The sequence below is a fragment of the Pleurodeles waltl genome, chromosome 6, assembly GCF_031143425.1.
Source record: "Pleurodeles waltl isolate 20211129_DDA chromosome 6, aPleWal1.hap1.20221129, whole genome shotgun sequence".
In the NCBI taxonomy this organism is placed as follows: domain Eukaryota; kingdom Metazoa; phylum Chordata; class Amphibia; order Caudata; family Salamandridae; genus Pleurodeles; species Pleurodeles waltl.
The window spans coordinates 799,925,138-799,950,250 of NC_090445.1; the positions used below are offsets into that span (position 1 = coordinate 799,925,138).

The 25,113-nt window shown below is 46.2% G+C and overlaps 1 protein-coding gene across 3 annotated transcripts in view; it reads left to right on the forward strand.

The window, feature by feature from the left end:
- The window catches only part of LOC138300266 (VPS10 domain-containing receptor SorCS1-like), a 2,596,073-nt gene that overhangs the window by 2,018,364 nt on the left and 552,596 nt on the right, over positions 1-25,113 (forward strand). For all 3 annotated transcript variants that reach the window (XM_069239431.1, XM_069239430.1, XM_069239429.1), the window contains exon 11: positions 22,706-22,808. In XM_069239431.1, the coding sequence (XP_069095532.1) occupies positions 22,706-22,808 (103 nt within the window). The remainder of the gene's footprint in view (positions 1-22,705; positions 22,809-25,113) is intronic.

Here is a 25,113-nt window from a genome sequence, read left to right on the forward strand (position 1 = left end):
GCATGGAAAATCCGAATGCGCTAAGATGATGAAACAGGCACTGCTTTGATTCTGTAGGTGAAGCAGTGATTTTTCAGCTGTGAGACAGGTGCTGCATCAGTTATGCAGGGGTTGAGTCACGTTTTCTGGCCTGGTGGATTTTCTCCCTCAGGTGACTTCCTTGATGGCCCTGAGACTTCTTACTAAGAGGCAAGCTGACAAGCCCTTGGAGATCACTTGTACGGGGAAGGCAAAGTCCTTCCAGCAGAGTCAGGGAGCATGAGGCAGACAATCAGGAGAGCTTTCATTAAAAACAAAAGAAGTCCAGATGAGTCCTTTCAGCAGCAATGCCGGCCTTATGACAGAGTCCAGTTGTAGGTCCAGAAGTGATTTTAGGGGGTCACAGACCCAGTCTATCTATCTATCTATCTATCTATCTATCTATCTATCTATCTATCTATCTATCTATCTATCTATCTATCTATCTATCTATCTATCTATCTATGTATCTATATATCTATCTATCTATCTATCTATCTATCTATCTATCTATCTATCTATCTATCTATCTATCTATCTATCTATCTCTCCAAATGTAACTTTGAAGTGGCAGAGACTTCAAAGGGTGGTTTTCAAGTGCACTACTTACCCTTTCAGCTCAGTCCTGTCTGCCAGGAGATCTATGGGGGGTTATTAGTACTTTGTGTGAGGTATGGCCCCCTAGCCTTTGATGTGAGAGCCCCTCCACCCTTCCTGCCCAGGAAGACCCACCAGTATGCAGATGAATGTAGATGATGTTCTGTGTTTATGGCTGTCTGGGTGGAATGCACAAGGGGAGCTGTCAACCAGCACAGACCAGACATGGATTTGAGACAGGCTGTAAGGCACAGGTAGCAGTAAGTGCACAGAAATGGCTACTTATTAAAAGTGGCATTTCTAAAATGGCAATGTTAAATCCAACTTCACCAATAAGCGGAATTCCTCACTACCATTCCAGTCATACCAAACATGACAATGACACTCCTTTTAGATCAGACATTACCACTTAAAAGTATATAAGGGAATTTCCATTACTGGCCTATGAAAGGAGCAGGCTTCCCAGTAGTGAAAAACAAATGAGTGTTTTTCACTACCAGGACATGTGAAACTTACAATTGCATGTCCTCCCTTTTACTTACATAGCGCCCAGCCCTATGGGCTACCCAAGGCCTACCTTAGAGGTGACTTATATGTAATAAAAGGGGTGTTTAGGGCTTGGCAAGTAGTTTTAAATGCCAAGTCAAAGTGGCAGTGAAGCTGCACACACAGGCCTTGCACTGGCACGCCTGAGACATGGTTAAAGGGCGACTTATGTGGGTGGCACCATCAGTGCTGCAGGCCCATTAGTAGCATTTTATGTACAGACCTTGGGCACATCTTCTGCACTTTACTCTGGATCTATAGGTAAATTACATATGCCAATTGGGTAAGAACCAATGTTACCATATTTAAGGGAGAGAGCACAAGCACTTTAGAACTGGTCAGCAGTGGTAAGTGCTTAGAGTCCTAAAACCAACAAAATTGAGATCAGAAAAATCTTTCACAGTTGCAGCCATGTCATAGCAAACACTCCAGTTTCTGACACCAGGTCCCGCTGCCAGAAAGTGGAGTTTTCATCTCTGTTCCCTGCATGCAGGTATGCATGCAGGGAACAGGTGAAAGCTTTGCTTCACCAACCACAGAGCTGCTACTTAAAGCAGCTCCTTGCTTGCTGAAGCAATTGGACCGCAGGGAGGCTTTGAGGTTTCCCCCACGGTCCCAGATGGACCATAAAGGGCACATTATAAAACGTTTCTTTTTTAAATCCATGTGGAGACTGCGGGGAAGCCCTTGAGGGTTTGCCCTCAGTCCCAGATAGCCCATAAAGGGCTAGAAAAAAAATATCAACCAAAAATCACAGATCTTCACACTAAGCATTGAGGGTTGAGTCCAGCCGGACTTCTTTCCTTCCTGTACAAATGTTTACGGCTCTGATGAAAGGTGGTCTTACTCATTTTAAATCACAAATAAATGTTTCTTTTCTAATTGAGCAGAAATGTCTCATTCTAGGTACATCATACATCAGCTTAATAAACTATCTATTTCTCTCCCTCTCATTCTTTCTTTTTCTGTCTTTCAGTCTCTTTATCCGAATCTCACACAGCCATTCACAGGTCCAATGATACCCTCATGCACCCACTCACAGACCTGCGCAGACACTGACACACTCACACCCAGACAGAGACTCTCATAGCCACTCTCACCACCATAAACACCCTTACAGGGAGTGCAGAATTATTAGGCAAGTTGTATTTTTGAGGATTAATTTTATTATTGAACAACAACCATGTTCTCAATGAACCCAAAAAACTCATTAATATCAAAGCTGAATATTTTTGGAAGTAGTTTTTAGTTTGTTTTTAGTTTTAGCTATGTTAGGGGGATATCTGTGTGTGCAGGTGACTATTACTGTGCATAATTATTAGGCAACTTAACAAAAAACAAATATATACCCATTTCAATTATTTATTATTACCAGTGAAACCAATATAACATCTCAACATTCACAAATATACATTTCTGACATTCAAAAACAAAAAAAAAACAAATCAGTGACCAATATAGCCACCTTTCTTTGCAAGGACACTCAAAAGCCTGCCATCCATGGATTCTGTCAGTGTTTTGATCTGTTCACCATCAACATTGCGTGCAGCAGCAACCACAGCCTCCCAGACACTGTTCAGAGAGGTGTACTGTTTTCCCTCCTTGTAAATCTCACATTTGATGATGGACCACAGGTTCTCAATGGGGTTCAGATCAGGTGAACAAGGAGGCCATGTCATTAGATTTCCTTCTTTTATACCCTTTCTTGCCAGCCACGCTGTGGAGTACTTGGACGCGTGTGATGGAGCATTGTCCTGCATGAAAATCATGTTTTTCTTGAAGGATGCAGACTTCTTCCTGTACCACTGCTTGAAGAAGGTGTCTACCAGGAACTGGCAGTAGGACTGGGAGTTGAGCTTGACTCCATCCTCAACCCGAAAAGGCCCCACAAGCTCATCTTTGATGATACCAGCCCAAACCAGTACTCCACCTCCACCTTGCTGGCGTCTGAGTCGGACTGGAGCTCTCTGCCCTTTACCAATCCAGCCACGGGCCCATCCATCTGGCCCATCAAGACTCACTCTCATTTCATCAGTCCATAAAACCTTAGAAAAATCAGTCTTGAGATATTTCTTGGCCCAGTCTTGACGTTTCAGCTTGTGTGTCTTGTTCAGTGGTGGTCGTCTTTCAGCCTTTCTTACCTTGGCCATGTCTCTGAGTATTGCACACCTTGTGCTTTTGGGCACTCCAGTGATGTTGCAGCTCTGAAATATGGCCAAACTGGTGGCAAGTGGCATTGTGGCAGCTGCACGCTTGACTTTTCTCAGTTCATGGGCAGTTATTTTGCGCCTTGGTTTTTCCACACGCTTCTTGCGACCCTGTTGACTATTTTGAATGAAACGCTTGATTGTTCGATGATCACGCTTCAGAAGCTTTGCAATTTTAAGAGTGCTGCATCCCTCTGCAAGATATCTCACTATTTTTTACTTTTCTGAGCCTGTCAAGTCCTTCTTTTGACCCATTTTGCCAAAGGAAAGGAAGTTGCCTAATAATTATGCACACCTGATATAGGGTGTTGATGTCAGTAGACCACACCCCTTCTCATTACAGAGATGCACATCACCTAATATGCTTAATTGGTAGTAGGCTTTCGAGCCTATACAGCTTGGAGTAAGACAACATGCATAAAGAGGATGATGTGGTCAAAATACTCATTTGCCTAATAATTCTGCACTCCCTGTATATGCCTATTCTCATAGCCACAGATGTAGGCTGTGGCCAACTCATGCAGCGCACGGCAAAAGGGCTGTGTGCAGAGTAGGGTTGGGTGGTTAGGGGGATGGCAGCAGGGACTGACTGCAGGGCAGGCCTTGCAGGCAACCCCTGCTGCACACAGGCAGAGGCAGTGCACAGAGCAAGGTTGGGTGCTTGTAGTCGGTTGGCCTTGTGGCCAACTGCCATGCACACGGGCAAAGGCCGTGCATGGCAGTGGTTGGATTAACGCATTGTAATGAAAACAAGAAAATGACTATAGGTTAAAAAAAAAAAATGGATAAAAAAAAAAAAAAAAAAAGGTTACAGGGACGTTATAGTTAGGAAATAGAATAAATAAAATGCATAGAAACTCACTTATAAAAACAAAGTGTTAGAAATGGGGTTTTTGGTTGGCAGTCAGGTTACCCTCTGTCCAAGCAAAAGCCCTCACTCTAGTCAGGGTAAGTCACACACTATCCAAGATTATCCTGTGCCCACCCTCTGGTAGCTTGGCACGAGCAGTCAGGCTTAACTCAGAAGGCAATGTGTAAAGTATTTGTGCAATAAATCATACAATACCACCATATAACACCACAAAAATACACCACACAGTGTTTAGAAAAATATATAATATTTATCAAGGTAATTGTAGGTCAAAAAGTAATAAAGTTGCAATGGAAAATTGTAGAAATATCACAGGGAGGTGATATAAAGTGTCTTAAGTCTTTAGAATATAAACAAAGTCTCTTTCAAGCACAAGTACCTGGTTGGGAGTGGAAAAATCTCCTCAGAGGGCCACAAGCGAAGAGGTGCGTGGAAAAAGGGTGTGTGCGTCGATTTCTCCCCAGCACACACGGACTTGCGTCGTTATTTTCCACGCGGGGAAGTCGGCGTCGTTTTCCGGCGCGCGGACAGTCTCTTTCTGTGGATCGCGGGGATTACCAGATGTCCCGGGTCTGTGCGTGGATTTTCCTGCTTGTTCTCCGGCTGCGCGTCGGTCTGCGATTTCTCCTCTAGACTTCGATCTGCGGGGCTGCACGTTGAAATTACGATCTCACGGCAGGCGTCGCGTCGATTTCTCCTCTAGAGGTCTAGAGGTCGGGCGGCGTTGTCCTTGCGAAGCCGTGCGTCGGATCTTCGATCGTCCCAAGAGCATCGCGTCGATCAGCGTCGGAGTGCGGCGTTTTTCTCGCCGCGAAACAAGCTGTGCGTCGAAATTTTCGGCGCACGGAGCGTCCAAGTAAAAGAGGGAAGTCTTTTTGGTCCTGAGACTTCAAGGAACAGGAGGCAAGCTCTATCCAAGCCCTTGGAGAGCACTTTCACAGCCAGACAAGAGTTCAGCAAGGCAGCAGGGCAACAGCAAGGCAGCAGTCCTTTGTAGAAAGCAGGCAGGTGAGTCCTTTGAGCAGCCAGGCAGTTCTTCTTGGCAGGATGTAGGTTCTGGTTCAGGTTTCTTCTCCAGCAAGTGTCTGATGAGGTAGGGCAGAGGCCCTGTTTTATACCCAAATGTGCCTTTGAAGTGGGGGAGATTTCAAAGGGTGGCTAAGAAGTGCACCAGGTCCCCTTTCAGTTCAATCCTGTCTGCCAGGGTCCCAGTAGGGGGTGTGGCAGTCCTTTGTGTGAGAGCAGGCCCTCCACCCTCCCAGCCCAGGAAGACCCATTCAAAATGCAGATGTATGCAAGTGAGGCTGAGTACCCTGTGTTTGGGGTGTGTCTGAGTGAATGCACAAGGAGCTGTCAACCAAGCCCAGCCAGACGTGGATTGTAAGGCACAGAAGGATTTAAGTGCAAAGAAATGCTCACTTTCTAAAAGTGGCATTTCTAGAATAGTAATATTAAATCCGACTTCACCAGTCAGTAGGACTTTGTATTACCATTCTGGCCATACTAAATATGACCTTCCTGCTCCTTTCAGATCAGCAGCTGCCACTTCAACAGTGTATGAGGGCAGCCCCAATGTTAGCCTATGAAGGGAGCAGGCCTCACAGTAGTGTGAAAACGAATTTAGGAGTTTTACACTACCAGGACATATAACTACACAGGTACATGTCCTGCCTTTTACCTACACAGCACCCTGCCCTAGGGGTTACCTAGGGCACACATTAAGGGTGGCCTATATGTAGAAAAAGGGGAGTTCTAGGCTTGGCAAGAACTTTTAAATGCCAAGTCGATGTGGCAGTGAAACTGCACACCCAGGCCTTGCAATGGCAAGCCTGAGACAAGGAGAAGGGGCTACTTAAGTGGGTGGCACAACCAGTGCTGCTGGCCCACTAGTAGCATTTAATTTACCAGCCCTATGCACATAGAGTGCACCTTACTAGGGACTTATAGGTAAACTAATAGTCCAATCAGGTATGATTCCAGGTTACCATGTTTTAGGGGAGAGAGCATATGCACTTTAGCCCTGGTTAGCAGAGGTAAAGTGCGCAGAGTCTATAAACCAGCAAAAACACTGTCCAAAAAGCGGAGGGAGACAGGCAAAAAGTTAGGGGTGACTACCCTAAGGCTGTCAGGTCTAACATGTGTCCCCCCCAGCTGAAAGTGGGGAGAGCTACCCGACCTCCTGGGAGCTCTCATCGCTAAGGCGGAAGTACCTGGAGAGACCATCAGCATTGGCGTGGTCAACCCCTGGGCGATCTTCCACCGTAAAGTCCATCCCCTGTAGGGAAATGGACCACCTCAAGAGTTTTGGATTCTCACCCCTCATCTGCATGAGCCATCCGAGGGGCCTGTGGTCTGTCTGAACCCGGAAGTGAGTCCCAAACAGGTAGGGTCTTAGCTTCTTCAGTGCCCAGACCACAGCAAAAGCTTCTCTCTCAATAGCACTCCACCTCTGTTCCCGTGGTAATAGCCTTCTGCTAATAAAGACTACCGGTTGATCTCTGCCCTCCTCATTCAGCTGTGCTAGGACTGCCCCTATGCCATGCTCTGAAGCGTCTGTCTGCACGATAAATTCCTGGGAGTAGTCAGGGGCCATGAGTACGGGGGCCGAGCACATGGCTTCCTTCAGGGCGTCAAAGGCTTTCTGACAAGCCTCTGTCCAATTCACCAACCTAGGTTGTTTCTCGGAAGTGAGTTCTGTCAAGGGTGTTACAATGGTACCATAGCCCTTGACAAATCTGCGGTAGTATCCTGTGAGGCCTAGAAAGGCTCTCACCTCAGTCTGCGTTCGCTGTGGTTGCCAGGCCTTGATAGTTTCAATCTTGGCCTGGAGTGGCTGTACCTTGCCACCACCCACTAGGTGTCCCAAGTACACCACGGAACCCTGCCCAATCTGGCACTTACTGGCCTTGATGGTCAGGCCTGCCTGTTGCAGGGCCTGAAGCACCTCCTTGAGGTGAAGTAGGTGTTCCTCCCAGCTGGAACTGTAGACAGCGATGTCATCCAGGTAGGCTGCACAGAAGGCATCCTTGCCAGCTAGGACCCCGTTAACCAACCGTTGGAAGGTAGCGGGGGCATTTTTCAACCCAAATGGCATAACCCGGAACTGGTAATGGCCATCAGGGGTTGAGAAGGCGGATCTTTCCTTGGCCCCCTCAGTCAGGGCGATCTGCCAGTACCCTGAAGTAAGATCAAACGTACTCAGGAACTTGGCAGCGCCTAGCCTGTCCACGAGCTCATCAGCTCGGGGGATGGGGTGAGCATCAGTCCGTGTGACTGAGTTGAGACCCCGGTAGTCCACACAGAACCGGAGTTCTGGCTTCGCACCTGGGGCAGTAGCCTTAGGGACCAACACCACTGGGCTGGCCCAGGGACTACTGGATTTCTCGATAACCCCTAGAGTCAACATCTTGGAGACCTCCTCCTTGATGCTGGCCTTCACCTTATCCGACAACCTGTAAATTTTGTTCTTCACAGGGAGACTGTCACCAGTGTCAATATCATGAACACAGAGGTGGGTCAGTCCTGGAGTAAGGGAGAACAGGGGGGAGAACTGCTCCAACAACTCATAGCAGTCTCCTTTCTGGTTTAGAGTCAGGGAGTCAGACAGAATGACCCCGCTTACTGACCCATCACCTTCTTGGGCAGAGAGGAGGTCGGGGAGAGGCTCACTCTCCTCTTCCGTTCCTTCATCTGTGAACAGAAGCATGTTGATCTCCGACCTCTCAAAATGAGCTTTTAGTCGGTTCACATGGAGCACCCTTAGGGGATTCCTAGGGGTTTGGAGGTCCACTAGGTAAGTGGCCTCCCCTTTCCGCTCCTTTATTTCAAATGGGCCAGACCAGCGGTCCTGGAGAGCTCTGGGCTCTATAGCTCCATTACCCACACTTTGTCTCCAGGTTGAAACTCTACCAGGGTGGCCTTCTGGTGATACCATTGTTTCATCACCTCTTGACTGGCCTCAAGGTTACTTTGGGCCTCTTTCCAGAAGCGGGTCATCTGGTTGCGGAGGGCCAACATATAGCTGACCACATCCTGAGGGGGTGTCTTTGGAGCTTTCTCCAATCCCTCCTGGACAAGGCTTAAGGGTCCCCTGACAGGGTACCCGTAGAGAAGCTCAAAGGGACTGAACCCTACCCCCCTCTGGGGGACCTCTCTGTAAGCAAAGAGAAGGCATGGTAAGAGGACGTCCCACTTACGCCTCATGGCCTCAGGGAGGCCACCAATCATGCCTTTCAGGGTCTTCTTGAATCTCTCCACAAGACCATTAGACTGGGGGTGATAGGGTGGTGAACTTGTAAGTTACACCACACGCATCCCACAGAGACTTCATGTATGCAGACATGAAGTTAGTGCCTCTGTCAGACACTATTTCCTTGGGGAATCCCACACGGGTAAATATCCCCATCAGGGTTCTGGCCACCACCTGTGCAGTTACGGTCCTCAGAGGGATTGCCTCTGGGTAACGGGTGGCATGGTCCACCAAAACCAGGATGAACCTGTTGCCTAAGGCAGTTTTGGGGTCCAAGGGACCAACAATGTCGATGCCCACCCTTTCAAAGGGGGTGCCAACGACAGGAAGGGGAATCAGGGGGGTTTTAACCCTTGTCCCTGCTTTACCACTGGCCTGGCAGGTAGGACAAGATCTGCAGAACTTATCTGAGTGTGTCCTCATTTTGGGCCAACAAAAGTGGGTGACAAGCCTGTTAAAGGTCTTGCCCTGCCCAAATGTCCTGCCAGGGGAATGTCGTGAGCCAGACCCAGTAGGAAGGTTCGGTAACATTGGGGGACCACCAGCGTACGTGCTGCCCCAAAGGCCGGAACCTTAGGCTCACTGTAGAGGAGATCATTCTCCCAATATAGGTGGTGATTGCCAGAGGCGTCACCTGCTGCCTAGTTTGAGGCTTGCTTCCTCAAACCTTCCAGAGTGGGACACTCTTTCTGCGCCTTGCAGAATTCCTCCCTGGTGGGTCCACCCTCAACTTGCCAGCCAGCAAGCTCAGGTAAGTCACCTAGGGCGGCAATGTCTTCCCCAGTTGGCTCGGGAGCCTCCTCCTCAGGAGCCCCGTCAGCCACTGTGGGAACTTCTGGTGCCGGTTTCCCGCACCCCTGGTCCCTCCTCCTGGCAGCTCTCTGGGCCATCGTTCCAGGCTCCAGATGCCCTTGACTTCCCTCTCGGTTAGCCATGGACCGTGTGGTCATGCAGACCCACTCAGGTAACCCTAACATCTCCAGGTGAGACCTGAGCTCCACTTCTTTCCAAGCAGTGTGCTCAAGATCATTGCCTAACAGACAATCTACAGGCATGGCAGGACTCACAGCTACTCTCAGAGCACCAGAGACCCCCCCCCCCCACTCAAAGGGAACCAGAGCCACCGGTAGGTGACTCTCACGATTGTCAGCGACTCTGACCTGGTGGAATGTATTAGGTACTATCTGCTCTGTTGACACCAGCTGACTCTTGATAGTAGTCATACTGGCTCCTGTGTCACGCAGAGCCTCCACCTTCTGCCCATCAATGGTGACCCACTGCCGGTACTTGGAAGTGTTTCTGGGCATGTGGGCCTTGGGCACCATTTCTCCTTCTCCCAGGGACACTAGGGAAATCTCTACCTGCTCCCCAAAGCTATTTAGGTCCATCTCCCCCCCGAGCGCTACACTAGTCAACCCAGGTGCCTGTCCGGTAGTGGACGGTGCCCTCTTGGGGCACTGTGGATCGCCTTTGTAGTGACCATACTGGTAACACTCCATGCATTTGGGGCTAGATTTCCCTGACTTGTCATATGTCCCTGGCTTTTTCCCAAATTTGGAAAAGGAAGGGTTGCCACCCCCTCCCTGGGAATTCTTTTGGGGGCCTTTAGAGAGTTCCTTATCTGCAAGTTTATCTCCCCCCTCTTTCTTCTGTTGGGAACCCTGACCACCTTTGTGGGAGTCCCCCCCCAGGTACCTTCTTGGACACTCTGGTGCTAACCCAGAGGTCCGCCTCCTCAGCAAGCTTCCTGGGATCAGTCAGCTTACTATCCACTAGGTGCTGGCGCAAATCTGTATAAGTAACATTAAGTATATGCTCTCTCAGAATCAAGTCATATAAACCTTTATAGTCTGCTACTTTGTTGCCCCGCACCCATCCATTCAGTGCCTTACTGGAGAAATCAAAGAAATCTACCGATGTTTGTGTGGTTTGTTTGGTGCTGTCCCTGAACCTCTGATGGTATCCCTCAGGGGTCAGCCCAAACTTGGCAAGTAAAATGGCTTTCTGAAGTGGGTATGTGTTTTGATCAGGTTGATCCAATGTGAGAAGTGTGTCCCTCCCCAATGGCGGCACATAACCCCACATAGCCACCCCCCATTGCCCTTCAGGAACCTCATGAGCCCTTAGTGCAACTTCATAAGCAGCTAACCATTTATCTATGTCATCTCCCACCACAAAACTGGGCACCACATTTTTGGGTATACGAACCTTCTTTTCTCCAGCATGTCCTGTCTGTATGCTGCCACCATTATTGCTGGATTCAGACTGTCTCGCCTTGATCTCCAGCTCCTTGAGACTCAGTTCATGAGCCAACAATAGTTTCTTTTCAGCCAAAGCTCTTTCAGCTTCCACTTGTTTGGCTGCTCTTTCAGCTTCCGCTTGTTTGGCTGCCCTTTCAGCTTCAATCTGTTTGGCTGCTCTTTCAGCCTCAGCTTGTTTGGCTTCTCTCTCTGCCCTCTTCTCCTCCTGTTGAGCCTCAATTTTCAGTTTTGCCATTTGCAATTGGAACTCCCTTTCCTCTCTCCTTTCCTCTGCGGTCAGGCTTTGCATAGAGACACTGCTCCCTGGTCTGGAAGGGGGCACAATTGCAGTGGTAACACCATCCATAGATAGTGAAAATTCCTCTGAGGGGCCATGTTCTGGCTCCTCTTCCTCATCATCCTCTAAATGGGCTTCTGCCCAGGCCCTCAGCGCCACTTGAAAGTCCTCCTTTCTGTAGGCCCCTTGGGTGGGTACCCTCAATGCCCTGCAGAATCCTCTTAGTTGTTTGACTGTATATGCATCCAACTGGACTAGGTCAAAGTCTCCTGTCTGAGACCCAGTCAGAGACATGTTGAGTGAGGATTTAGTTTTTGAAAATTGTCAGGAAAAAAATCCGGTTTTCAAAAAGAGATAAAAACCAAGTTGACCTTCAACTGTGGGTAGGTAGTGAAATACTTAGCTACTGTATGTCACTGCACAAATACAAGTCCTATCCTCACCGCTGATCACCAATGTTAGAAATGGGGTTTTTGGTTGGCAGTCAGGTTACCCTCTGTCCAAGCAAAAGCCCTCACTCTAGTCTGGGTAAGTCACACACTATCCAAGATTATCCTGTGCCCACCCTCTGGTAGCTTGGCACGAGCAGTCAGGCTTAACTCAGAAGGCAATGTGTAAAGTATTTGTGCAATAAATCATACAATACCACCATATAACACCACAAAAATACACCACACAGTGTTTAGAAAACTATATAATATTTTTCAGGATAATTGTAGGTCAAAAAGTAATAAAGTTGCAATGGAAAATTGTAGAAATATCACAGGGAGGTGATATAAAGTGTCTTAAGTCTTTAGAATATAAACAAAGTCTCTTTCAAGCACAAGTACCTGGTTGGGAGTGGAAAAATCTCCTCAGAGGGCCACAAGCGAAGAGGTGCGTGGAAAAAGGGTGTGTGCGTCGATTTCTCCCCAGCACACACGGACTTGCGTCGTTATTTTCCACGCGGGGAAGTCGGCGTCGTTTTCCGGCGCGCGGACAGTCTCTTTCTGTGGATCGCGGGGATTACCAGATGTCCCGGGTCTGTGCGTGGATTTTCCTGCTTGTTCTCCGGCTGCGCGTCGGTCTGCGGGGCTGCGCGTCGAAATTACGATCTCACGGCAGGCGTCGCGTCGATTTCTCCTCTAGACTTCGATCTGCGGGGCTGCGCGTTGAAATTATGATCTCACGGCAGGCGTCGCGTCGATTTCTCCTCTAGAGGTCGGGCGGCGTTGTCCTTGCGAGGCCGTGCGTCGGATCTTCGATCGTCCCAAGAGCGTCGCGTCGATCAGCGTCGGAGTGCGGCGTTTTTCTCGCCGCGAAACAAGCTGTGCGTCGAAATTTTCGGCGCACGGAGCGTCCAAGTAAAAGAGGTAAGTCTTTTTGGTCCTGAGACTTCAAGGAACAGGAGGCAAGCTCTATCCAAGCCCTTGGAGAGCACTTTCACAGCCAGACAAGACTTCAGCAAGGCAGCAGGGCAACAGCAAGGCAGCAGTCCTTTGTAGAAAGCAGGCAGGTGAGTCCTTTGAGCAGCCAGGCAGTTCTTCTTGGCAGGATGTAGGTTCTGGTTCAGGTTTCTTCTCCAGCAAGTGTCTGATGAGGTAGGGCAGAGGCCCTGTTTTATACCCAAATGTGCCTTTGAAGTGGGTGAGATTTCAAAGGGTGGCTAAGAAGTGCACCAGGTCCCCTTTTAATTCAATCCTGTCTGCCAGGGTCCCAGTAGGGGGTGTGGCAGTCCTTTGTGTGAGAGCAGGCCCTCCACCCTCCCAGCCCAGGCAGACCCATTCAAAATGCAGATGTATGCAAGTGAGGCTGAGTACCCTGTGTTTGGGGTGTGTCTGAGTGAATGCACAAGGAGCTGTCAACCAAGCCCAGCCAGACGTGGATTGTAAGGCACAGAAGGATTTAAGTGCAAAGAAATGCTCACTTTCTAAAAGTGGCATTTCTAGAATAGTAATATTAAATCCGACTTCACCAGTCAGTAGGACTTTGTATTACCATTCTGGCCATACTAAATATGACCTTCCTGCTCCTTTCAGATCAGCAGCTGCCACTTCAACAGTGTATGAGGGCAGCCCCAATGTTAGCCTATGAAGGGAGCAGGCCTCACAGTAGTGTGAAAACGAATTTAGGAGTTTTACACTACCAGGACATATAACTACACAGGTACATGTCCTGCCTTTTACCTACACAGCACCCTGCCCTAGGGGTTACCTAGGGCACACATTAAGGGTGGCCTATATGTAGAAAAAGGGGAGTTCTAGGCTTGGCAAGAACTTTTAAATGCCAAGTCGATGTGGCAGTGAAACTGCACACCCAGGCCTTGCAATGGCAAGCCTGAGACCAGGAGAAGGGGCTACTTAAGTGGGTGGCACAACCAGTGCTGCTGGCCCACTAGTAGCATTTAATTTACCAGCCCTATGCACATAGAGTGCACCTTACTAGGGACTTATAGGTAAAGTAATAGTCCAATCAGGTATGATTCCAGGTTACCATGTTTTAGGGGAGAGAGCATATGCACTTTAGCCCTGGTTAGCAGAGGTAAAGTGCGCAGAGTCTATAAACCAGCAAAAACAGTGTCCAAAAAGCGGAGGGAGGCAGGCAAAAAGTTAGGGGTGACTACCCTAAGGCTGTCAGGTCTAACACAAAGGCTACAGGGACTTTATAGTGAGGCACACAGTTAAACATAGGAAACCATAGAAACTCACCAGTTATAGTTAGTTACCTCGAGTAACTGTAACTTGTACCCTAAGGTAACTGTAACTCGGGCCCTCGCCATGCACTGCTAATTGCCCCACAAATTATGGCACTCATGACATCTTTGAAAACATCATTGATGATATCAGTGTAATATTTGCAGTAAAACTTTTAATGAAAAAACTGTGCATGGCGAGGGCGCAAGCTATAGTTACCTTAGGGAATGCAACGTTATATTCAGGTTCAGATTTTATACACACAAAACATTAGAAAATCAGCAAATATATAGTTATTTCAAGTAACTATAAGTTGTGCTCTATGGTAACTATAACATGTCCCCACCATGCACAGTTTTCCTATCAATAATGTTGCAGTGATATTATCAATGATGTCATAGAAGATGTCATTATTGATAGACTGTGGGGTAATTAGCAGTGCATGGCAAAGGGCACAAGTTATAGTTACCTTAGGGCATGAATTATAGATACTGGAGCTAACTATATCTGTAGCTGCTGAATTTCTATGGTTTTGTGTGTGTAAAATCTGAATTTAACTATAAAGTCCCTGTTACCTTTGTTATCTTAGTGAATTTCTAGTTTTTTTTTTTAATGTAAAGTAATATTTAATTACCATATTGTTAGAAATGGGGTCTTTGGTTGACAGTCAGCTTACCCCCTGTCCAAGCAAGGACCCTCACTCTAGTCAGGGTAAGTCCAACACAATCCAAATTATCCTGTGTCCTCCCTCTGGTAGCTTGGCACTGAGCAGTCAGGCTTAACTTAGCAGGCAATGTGTAAAGTATTTGTGCAATAAATCATACAATACCACAATATAACACCACAAAAATACATCACACAGTGTTTAGAGAAATATATAATATTTACCTGGATAAATGAAGGTCAAAACGAATAAAGATGAAATAAGCAATTGTAGGGATATCACTGAAAGTGATATCAAGTGTCTTAGAGTTGAAATATTACTGTAAAAACAATAAAAAGGGTCTTAAGTTCTCCTAGAAACAACAAGTGTCTCTTGCAGAGCAAAGTACCTGTTTTGTGTTGAAAAATCCTCGCAAGGGACCGCAGAGGAGGAGGTGCGTGGAAGACGGTGAGTGTGTGTCGGTTTCGCCCCTTCGCACACAGATTTTCGTCATTATTTTCCACGCGGGGAAGAGGTTGTGTTGATTTCTGGCGCACGGACTCGGATCCTCTTTGGGTTGCAGGGTTTTCAGACGCCCCGGGGACGATGCGTGGAATCCTGGGCTTGCGGAGCGAAGTCACAAGGGCTACGTCGATTCCGGTAGGCGATGTTTGGAATTTTCTTCCGCACAGCAGGCACTGCGTCGATTCCTCTCAGGAAGTCAGGCGTCATTCTGAGTCAGCTTGTGTCGATCCAGTAGGGCTGTGCGTCGAAGTTCCGGTCACGTCGCTGCCGCTGCGTCGATCTTCTGTCGCGAAGTCGGGGCTGCACTGTTCCGGTCTCAGCGTGCGGTTAATTTTTACCCGCGAGCAGGCTGTGCGTCATTCTTGGCAGGCGGTGTGTCGAATTTTCACCGCACAGGGATTTCAGCTGCAGGAGAGAAGTCTTTTTGGTCCTGAGACTTCAGGGAACAGGAGGCAAGCTCTATCCAAGCCCTTGGAGAGCACTTCTGCAGCATAGCAAGAGAGCAGCAAGACAGCAGGAAAACAGCAAGGCAGCAGTCCTCTTCAGAAAGCAGTCAGGTGAGTCCTTTGGGCAGCCAGGCAGTTCTTCTTGTCAGGGTGCAGCTTCTGGTTCAGGTATCTTCTCCGGGAAGTGTCTGAGTTAGTGGGGCAGAGGCCCTGTTTTCATACCCAAATGTGCCTTTGAAGTGGGGGAGACTTCAAAGAGTGGCTTAGAAGTGCACCAGGTCCCCTTTCAGTTCACTCCTGTCTGCCAGGGTCCCAGTAGGGGGTGTGGCAGTCCTTTGTGTGAGAGCAGGTCCTCCACCGTCCTAGCTCAGGAAGATCCATTCAAAATGCAGATGTATTCAAGTGAGGCTGAGTATCCTGTGTTTGGGGTGTGTCTGAGTGAATGCACAAGGAGCTGTCAACTAAACCCAGCCAGACGTGGATTGTAAGGCACAGAAAGATTTAAGTGCAAAGAAATGATCACTTTCTAAAAGCGGCATTTCTAAAATGTTAATATTAAATCCAACTTCACCAGTCCCCAGAATTTTGTATTACCATTCTGGCCATGCTAAATATGACCTTCTTACTCCTTTCAGATCAGCAGCTACCACTCAAACAATGCATGAGGGCAGCCCCAATGTTAGCCTATGAAGGGAGCAGTCCTCACAGTAGTGTAAAAACTAATTTAGGAGTTTTACACTACCAGGACATGTGAACTACACAGGTACATGTCCTGCGTTTTACCTACACAGCACCCTGCCCTAGGGGTTGCCTAGGGCACACCTTAGTGGTGACTTATATGTAGAAAAAGGGGAGTTTTAGGCTTGGCAAGTACTTTTAAATGTCAATTCGAATTGGCAGTGAAACGGCACACACAGTCCTGGCAATGACAGGCCTGGGACAAGGTTAAGGGGCTACTTAAGTGGGTGGCACAATCAGTGCTGCAGGCCCACTAGTAGCTTTTAATCTACAGGCCCTGGGCACATATAGTGCACTCTACTAGGGAATTATAAGTAGATTAAATAGCTCAATTGGGTGTGATCCAGTGTTACCATGTTTAAAGGGAGAGAGCATTTGCACTTTAGCACTTGTTAGCAGTGGTAAAGTGTGCAGAGTCTAAAAAGCAGCAAAAACAGTATCTCAAAAGTGAAGGGAGGGAGGCAGGCAAAAAGTTAAGGGTGACCACCCTAAGGCTGTCAGGTCTAACACATTTGTTAATCCAACTGTCGCAGGCTGCAGGGAATTGGCTGCAGGCCTTGACCTGCAGCCATACCCTGCAATGACTCCTGCCTACCCACCCCGAATGCAGTCAACCCTGCAAAGTCAGCCAACCTGCAGGCCCTCTCCCCGGGCTGATTTTGGCCCCGGGTACTACATTTAATGGTGAGGTGGGCACACAGCACCCCTCCCCAGGCCGATGTTGGCCCTGGGGACCCATCACAGTTTTGGGGGAGGAGACATGTGACCTCCAACTTGGGCTAATTTTGTTAGGCAGACCTTATCCCCGGAGCCAAGAGCAATATTTTTAGGGGATGGAGGTATGTGGCCCCCCTCCCTTGAACATTTTCAGCACGTGGTCCCCATTGTCTGGGCCCCACCACTATATTTATGGTGTGGGGGGGCACACATCCTCCCTCCCTGGGCTGACTTCAGCCCTGTGGACCACATCTCCCCGTCCCCATGAATATTCCAAAGGGGAAGTGGGACACACAGTCCCCACCCCAAACCAATCCCTGCTCTAGGGACCCCATCCCCCAGAGGCCAGCCACTGTGAAAAAGAGGGAGGGGAGCATGCAGCTCCCCTCCCCGGTCTGCTTTCGGCCCCAGGGACTGCATCTCCGGGGGCCCAGCCATCAAAGTGTGGGTGCCCTGGTGCCCACCCACCACAATATGTTTGGGGGCGGAGTTGGAGATCCAAGCCCCCTGTGGCTCCAGCCGACTCCCTACCTCCAGCGGAAAATGCCATTCCTCCCGCCCACAGGGAGCAGCTAAAAATGCTGCTCTCTGTGGGAAAAAGCAAACTTTTCATCTGTTTCCCTGCCTGCTTCACGGCAGACAGGAAAACAGGTGAAAACTCTGTCCCCGGCAGGTGGGAACATTTTTTTATACTCTCACCCACCGGGGAGCAAACTTGATCGGTTTCCCTGCCTGCTTCACTGTAGACAGAGAAACAGATGAAAAGTCTGCTCTCAGTGGGCAGAAGCATTTTTCATACACTCACCCGCTGGGAGCAGAGTTAGCGTTTGCTCCCGCTTGGTGGGAGTTTTGAAATTACTCACAACCAAGCAAGAGCATACACAGGTTTCCCCGCTAATGCAGTATGGGAAAGTACTATGTCCAGGCGCTGATACTCCGAGACATCGCATGGGCTGGCCCTGGATGATGGGGTCCCCACGGACAATAATGGCTGAGGGATGGTGTCTGCGCGGCCCCCTCACTTTTTTTTTATATACAAAGTTAAGTGCATATATCAAGTGGTCAAGACTTAAAAAAGAAATATGCAATGCATCAACAGAGCATGTATACATGAGCTAAATAATCAAGATTTAAAATATTTTACTGATTGAGTTGAAGTCATCATCCTCACTGGCACGACTGAGGGAGCCCTCGGATCAGTCAGGCAAGAGACCTGATCTGGATCACAATTCGATTTTGGGCACCGGGTCTGTTCCACAGGCAAGCTCCTGTCTGAATGCCAAGTCTTCTCGTCTTTTATACCTTAAAAAACTTCATGAGGAGAGTTCAAGAACCCCTTACCCTCTGTTATGAAATTAAACGCTGGCTGTACTTGTCTGTGTCAAAAACACCCATAGAAGCTGTCCAGGCTCCCTATGTTTGTTATGAGACAGATTTGTACATTCCTCTGATAAAAAACAATCTCAGCCTTGTGAACTCTTTTCGAGTCCGCATTCAACATAGTATGTTCCAGCACTTTCCGACTTTTCGCTGGAGAAGAGAAAAACAACTTCTGTGAGAAAAAAACACCTGCGCTGCCCTGCACCTGCAGCAGAACACAAAATGGAATCACTCAAAAAAGATGGAATCGGTGGTCAAATCTAAATAGCATCAAAGCACCCTAAATCAACAATACTGTAGGGCTGAAATTGGTTTTGAATTTAAAGACTGAAGGGAGAATTCATTAATTGCACACACCTCTGCTACAAAGTATCAAAATGCACTATTGAGTCTGATTTTTTTAATTTTAGAACATAAGAATCAGGTTCATTCTATTTTCAGCTCTGTTTATAAGAATGTATGTATATAAAACTGTCAGTGTTCAAAAGCTGAAATTAACACCACCGGCTTAAAGTGGCATAGAGCATTAGTAAGTTCTACAGATTTGCAGAGAGCCACAGATGGCTGCTATAGGCTCTTTATATCAACATTGCAATATTTATAATTGGGTTTGTTTACTTTAGAACAATCTACCATAACTCAGTGGAATTTTCTAATAGTCTGATAACTCTTATGCTTCATATTATACTAATTATTAAAGATATTTTCCTGAGTCATAGGTCCTTGCATGTGGCTGGGGTCTTTTAACCAGGGTACAGATGCTTTAGCAACAGGTCAATGCACTATACTTAAAACGAATATTGATACCTTAGTGGTTTTGAGCAAAGAGATTCAAGTACTGTTTCAAATGAGACCTTCAGAGAATCATGCTACATCTGCAATCCTATGTTTGTAATAATACAATCATGTTTTATGGCTTGCTAGTCATTAAGGGTCTGTTTTAGATCTGGGCGAAAGGGTAACTCCTTCGTAACAGTGACTGAAATCCCATCCACTGAAATATAAAGCCCATTTTATCCTGTGGGATTTATATTTTGGCGGATGGGATATCCGTCAGTTAAGATAGAGTAACCTGTCTGCCTAGATCTAAATCAGTAGAATCTGTTATATTGTGCAATGTGTTACTTAATCAAGATGGAAAATGAAACAGAGTAAAACAGCCACCTGGGTAGAGAGATGTCAGGCAGGAATGGCTCATTGGCAGCCAATTAAACCAGCTGTCTTGTCTGAAGGGAACCATGAGCAGAGGTGGTGGACCACCAGCATAACAAACGGGAACAGTCCTGCACCGGAGCCTTCAGACAAGCCTTGTGGAAGTGGGACCGTTGAACAGCAGCAACTGGATAAGTGGACTAGGACTGTTCAACAGCAGCATCAGCACCCGTCAAAAGCATGGTGACTGCTCAGGATGCTATATAGCAGAGCTGCGGTGGAAGTGACGCCATCAACCAGCTGATAGGGCTTCCATGCTGCATACGCAGGGCTGTAGCTACAATGGTGCTTCAGGGCCTGGTGTATTAATGAGCCAATTTCATCCACTTTTGAAGCTGTTTTTTTACTACAAAAACAGTGGGTTGAGGGCCAAGATCCTTGCTTGCCTTTGCGTCCAAAGATCCCTGGATCATCACACTGTACATACAGTAGCAAACGTTAACAATGGGCCTGTTGGTACTCCTGCAGAACAGTGGCCTGTGGCTTCACAACAGTTTACACTAGAGAAGCTGACATAGCATCATTGTCTCGGCTACCTAACTCAACATTTTGTTTTTCAGAGTTTTATGAAACTGAGGGACACAACTTTAACCTGTTTTTTTTTTCTTCAACCAGTGTTTCTCATGACCAGAAGATGCACTCAGATTATTGCAGCAAATGCGTGGTTTTAATTGGGCTATCTTTCAAAGAATGTTGCCCTATCCTTCCCTCTGTTACTTTAAACGTTCCCTTCTTATGGTGCAGATTTATGTTTCACAGTGCTAATAACTTTAAATAAGACACTTCAAAAGAATTTTGCATCGCTAATAGCCTGGAAATCATCCAGTGATGGTTAGGACATTTGCGTTGTGTATTATTGACAGACACATCAAGAAGTTGGCTTCTAGATTTGAGAGTCCTTCTATTTTCTACTCGGATGGGTGCAGCTTGTCTTTAGTTTAAAAAATAGCAGCTGCACACAGAACCGCCCTACTCCTATTATGTCGTAAAGGAGGCGCCGCTGATGTCAGGAGTATGGCTCACCTTTCACCTACCAGCTGCATGCACCTTGTTAGGTCTTGTCTCGACAGCGTGCACGCGCTGACTTGTAGAGAGGTATAGTGTTCCATTCTTGGCTTCAGCCTGCTCATAGGCTTTCCATTTGCTCGCTCCCTCGTCGCTCTGAAATCCTTTTGTCGCCATTTGTCTAGGACATGAATGCGCCATGCCTCTCCTGTGTTATGCACTCCCCCAAAACATGGACTAAGTACTCATGGACTTGTAAATGTCCACTTCTCCAATTTTGTGAACTACGTTTTCATTTGCCTCGGAGCACTCCATATGAGTGCTTGTGTTTTCAGTTTACTCTCTCCATCCTCCGATTTGCCAAAGATGACAAGATGTTGTGCTGAGGCAGAAACTCGAACCCAGTTTCGTTTTACTATTCCTTTTACGATTTGTTTTCCTTATTATCTATGATTGATGTGCAATTCACCATTCCCAACTGTAGAGCGAACGCAGAAACAACAAGAAATGTTTAAACAAAAACGATATACTTAGAAACAGTTGAAGCTGCACATTGCAAATGCGACATGGATTGGTTAAAATCACAGTTCACTGATGCCTTGGTTACAGCCAAGCAATAAGTAATATGCATGTTGTCCTCTAGTTGCTCCTTTTCCCTTGTACGTCACCTCTCTCTCAGTTCCGAGTTTTGTCGAAAAGCTTTGGGTGTTTTGGTGGCCAGGATCATCAACTCTTTTCCAGCTTTTTTGGGTTCCTCCGACTGTCACGGTTTCTCTGGGGAGCACAGGGGGCTCCAAGCTGTGCACGATCCCGGTGCTGTTTGTTCCTGGTGCTACAAGGCTGGAAGGTGACTTTGCTTCCACACTCGTTTAGCTTTGATGTACAACACTGCACTGCTTTTTGATGCGTGTTTTAAAACAAAATATTCCAACCTGTTATGCTTTTTCTCTCACGCTATTGTCATGTTCCACATACTTTGTTTCCATTCTTCATTGTCATGTTGCTTTGTGTAATTGTCGTTTCGCAGCTTTTGTTTTTGTCAGTTAACCCGTGCATCGTTTTTTCTCAGCCAGAGTCTCGTAGAGACGGGTAGTGCTCTATCTGTGGCCTTACGCCTGCCCATAAGCTTTCCATTTTTAGGTCTCGGCAGGATCCCTGTCTCCCAGTCTTTTGCTACTTGGTGCCACCTCCATCCTGCGCGTGCACTATACCGCGGCCAACTCCCGAGCAGAGCCATGGTGACCCCCTCACTTGTTATATTTTTCACTTGCTGCAACGGCTTTGTGGAAGAGCCATCGTTGTTATCCAATATAGTCTTCATATTGATTGGCCCTCCGAAGCAGACTAGTGAGTGAGCTCTACCAAGACTCGAGTCTCTGACCGCACTGCATATCCAAAGGATGCGTATCCACTGCATGTGCTTTAGGCTGCTGAGCTATCACACCAGCAGTAGCACTGACACATGGGGCTCAGGACAGTGTTCTAACAATGAAGAAAGATGATTCATAATATGATAAGATTACATGAAACTGTACCAACAAACAGCGCTCAGTGCCAACCCCGGGCGCGGCTGCCACACGGCTCGCTTTTCCTAACATGCCTGAGCTTGATGGATGTGAATGTTTGACAATGTTCAGCATTCCGTCCATCACTTGTTGTTTTGGCTTTGTCGCCCTAAGTGGAAAGGGTATACCCAGACGTGGGTCCCGTGCTTCCCATGCCACTGGATTCAAGCTAGCCTGGCTGATGAGGGGTGAAACCCCGAAACCGGTCCCAGGATGCTTGTTTCCAGTCCAGGGAAGACCTGGCCTAGCAGTTCGGGCTGGACTGTTCCCATGGGGAGCAGGGTCAAGACTGATTTGCATATGGCTGGGTCCAAACTGGAATGGCATGGGCAGCAAAAAAACGATGGATTTAGGCCCAGATCACTGTACTGGGGGTGAATGTTTGACAATGTTCAGCATTCCGTCCATCACTTGTTGTTTTTGCCATGGCATTAACAACGCCAGTAGCTCTGGAATTGTTTGTTTTAATTGGCATGCGGTGCTCTTCAATGGACTAAAGTAGTTGATATTCAAATTCATCTGAAGTCAACTCTACATAGACAAACTTTTAAATAGCTACAATGCCCAACAGACACAGAAAGACAAATATATTTGTTTGTTCGGCCGTTCTCTGTTAGTTATATTAATAGTTCAGGTGCAGTGTTGAGTTTTTCAGTATTTTTTTTTATTTTGCCAGTATTGACGAGTGCTAACTATGCTGCTTTATTCTTCTAATAGTTCAACTTTGTGCATTATTGGAAAATTATTTTTTAATTACAATGTGTTATATTTTACAGCCCTATTGCTCTCTACACCTTCATCTAAAAGTCTCAGAGAACCCCTACACCTCTGGAAACATTGCCAGCCGTGACACGGCACCTGGGATCATTGTGGCATCAGGTATGGCTTTCTAATAAGTGGCTATGGATTGTATGAATAGCGAGACATTGCTGCGTATGTAATTCAAACCTTACATTAGAAAATAAAATGTAGTTATTTTTGCTTTTCGCAAAGTTGCAAAGCTTTGTGCTTTTTTCAGTTCCTACTCTGGGGAAACATTAATGCAACAACACTTGGTCAATTTGTGCGTTTTATTCTCAGTAAATAAAATAATAAATATGTAGCATTTTTTATGTACTCTGAGTCTGAAATGTTTCTCATGCAAAATGCACTTTTTACAGATCTCTTCTCCTAGTATTAAAGTAAAGTTAACGGTTTGCCGTTTTCCCTCAGGAAACCTATATTTGTAAGTGAAGTCTGCAACTTAGTACATCCTTATGTGACGCATCTTTTATATCTCCAAAGATGTGGCACCTAATTGTCAAATATGAACTCAGTTCAGCAAGTAAAGTCAAGTGAATAGTTTGCCAGTCGAAGACGTTAGCACACAATACATTCGCATGTAGTAACATGCAACTCGTGAACCTGTAATGCTTAGCCTATAATCTGTGCATGCATAGCCCTTGTAAAATCAGCTTGACGTCATCGTCTGCTAGTTTTCCCTTCCTCTGGGTTGATGAGGCTTCTATGGATAGAATGTGTTCTTGGCTCCTCTGGGCTTTGCAGTGCTTCTCAGCTTTTACAGGCACCCCCATACTAGGTTTCTGAATTCAATTTCAGGCCCCGTCAAGTATCATAGCTCTGAAGCTGATTCAGAAATTATGCAAGTGCAGAACGGTAATAGATAAATATATAAACCACAGCATTGTCTTTGATCGCCTCCGCTACATCAAAGAAATTAACACATGTTAAGGAAGATGGAATAAGTGGCTGAGTGGAAGTGAAGAGATGTGGTTTAATTTGGCCGGAGGTGTGGGCTATGGATGAACAAAATGGCGGCAGAGTCACTGCTCACAGATATAAGCTGAGATCCTGTACCTACTGCACACAGCTTCCATCTCTTAAGGAGGCATTCAGATGGAGTTAACAGTTTTTTAGAGCGCTCTTTCATAAAGTAAGCAGAAATTTGGCATGGCAACAAGTGTCACTAAGATGCTTTTGTGGTGCTTTTTACACTACTCTGTGTTTTTGAAGAAACAAAGCCTTTGAGAGGTTGCAGTATTAGAGACTTTTTTATGTAGTGTCTCTCTTTATGAGCTGCTGAAAATAGACTTGGAAAGCTACATTTGAAACATTGTTTCCTTTGGATTTAGGGAGAACACCTAATCTGTGCAGAGGTGGTTCTAAGCATGAATAAATCAAGCTTTACCCTATTCAAAGGAAAGATTTAAATCACTGACACTTGAGACTTTGAGCTTGCCCAAAATTAATTTGTTTTCTAGACACTGGTTTAGAAAGCTTACTACCCAAGATATATGTTTTCGTTTTATTGATTTTTCTAAGATTATAAAACACATTATTGACAGAATCAAGAACAGTCAAAGCATCAATACGCGAGGAAGGCTAAAAGAAAACAATGTGCAAAACCTATAATACTCAAAACTCCTAAACAACATTAGCATAAATGTACTACAGTATTGCTTTTATCAAGAAAGTTAAAACCACAATGAAAAAAAACAATATCTATAACAAATTGGAAAACAAATAAGAAAGAAAGAATATGAGAAAGTATAAAACTACAAAGGTGTCACAATTCGGCTCCGTAATAAATATATTAAAATACAGTCTTTGGTTTATGAATAGGATCCACTTTAGAAATTTGGTTTGCTTAAATTAATGATCAAAGCAAATGCTTTTCCACCCATCATCAAAAGAAAAGCCAAAATCCTTTCAGGTTGCTACTATGTATCTAATGGCAAGTGCAATAAATAGGTAAACAATTCTCCTAATCACCATGAATTACATTTAGTACAATCAAAAACACAAATGAAAAAATCTCAATTGCCAGATTACATTAGCAACACAGATTAAATTTAGAAGTATTCATTTTCTTTGAGGATCATGGAGCAGTAAAGCTTTTGTGAAGGATGAAGTATAACATCTTTGCAATACTTATAAAAAAACAAAAAAAAAAAAAATGTTTTTTTTTGGACACAGCAAACATACAATGCATCCCATATTCCTCAATAGCAGGTGATACTATATTTTGTTGGACACATTTGTCATAAGTATCCAAACATCAGAGACATATATTTTATTACTGTTAGATTTTTCATCCTTGCCGTGGTATCCCTTAACTTTTTACCTCTGTTCCCCAGGTTGTTGAAGGGGTGCTGGACTCTGATTTTACAGTTTTTGTTACTCT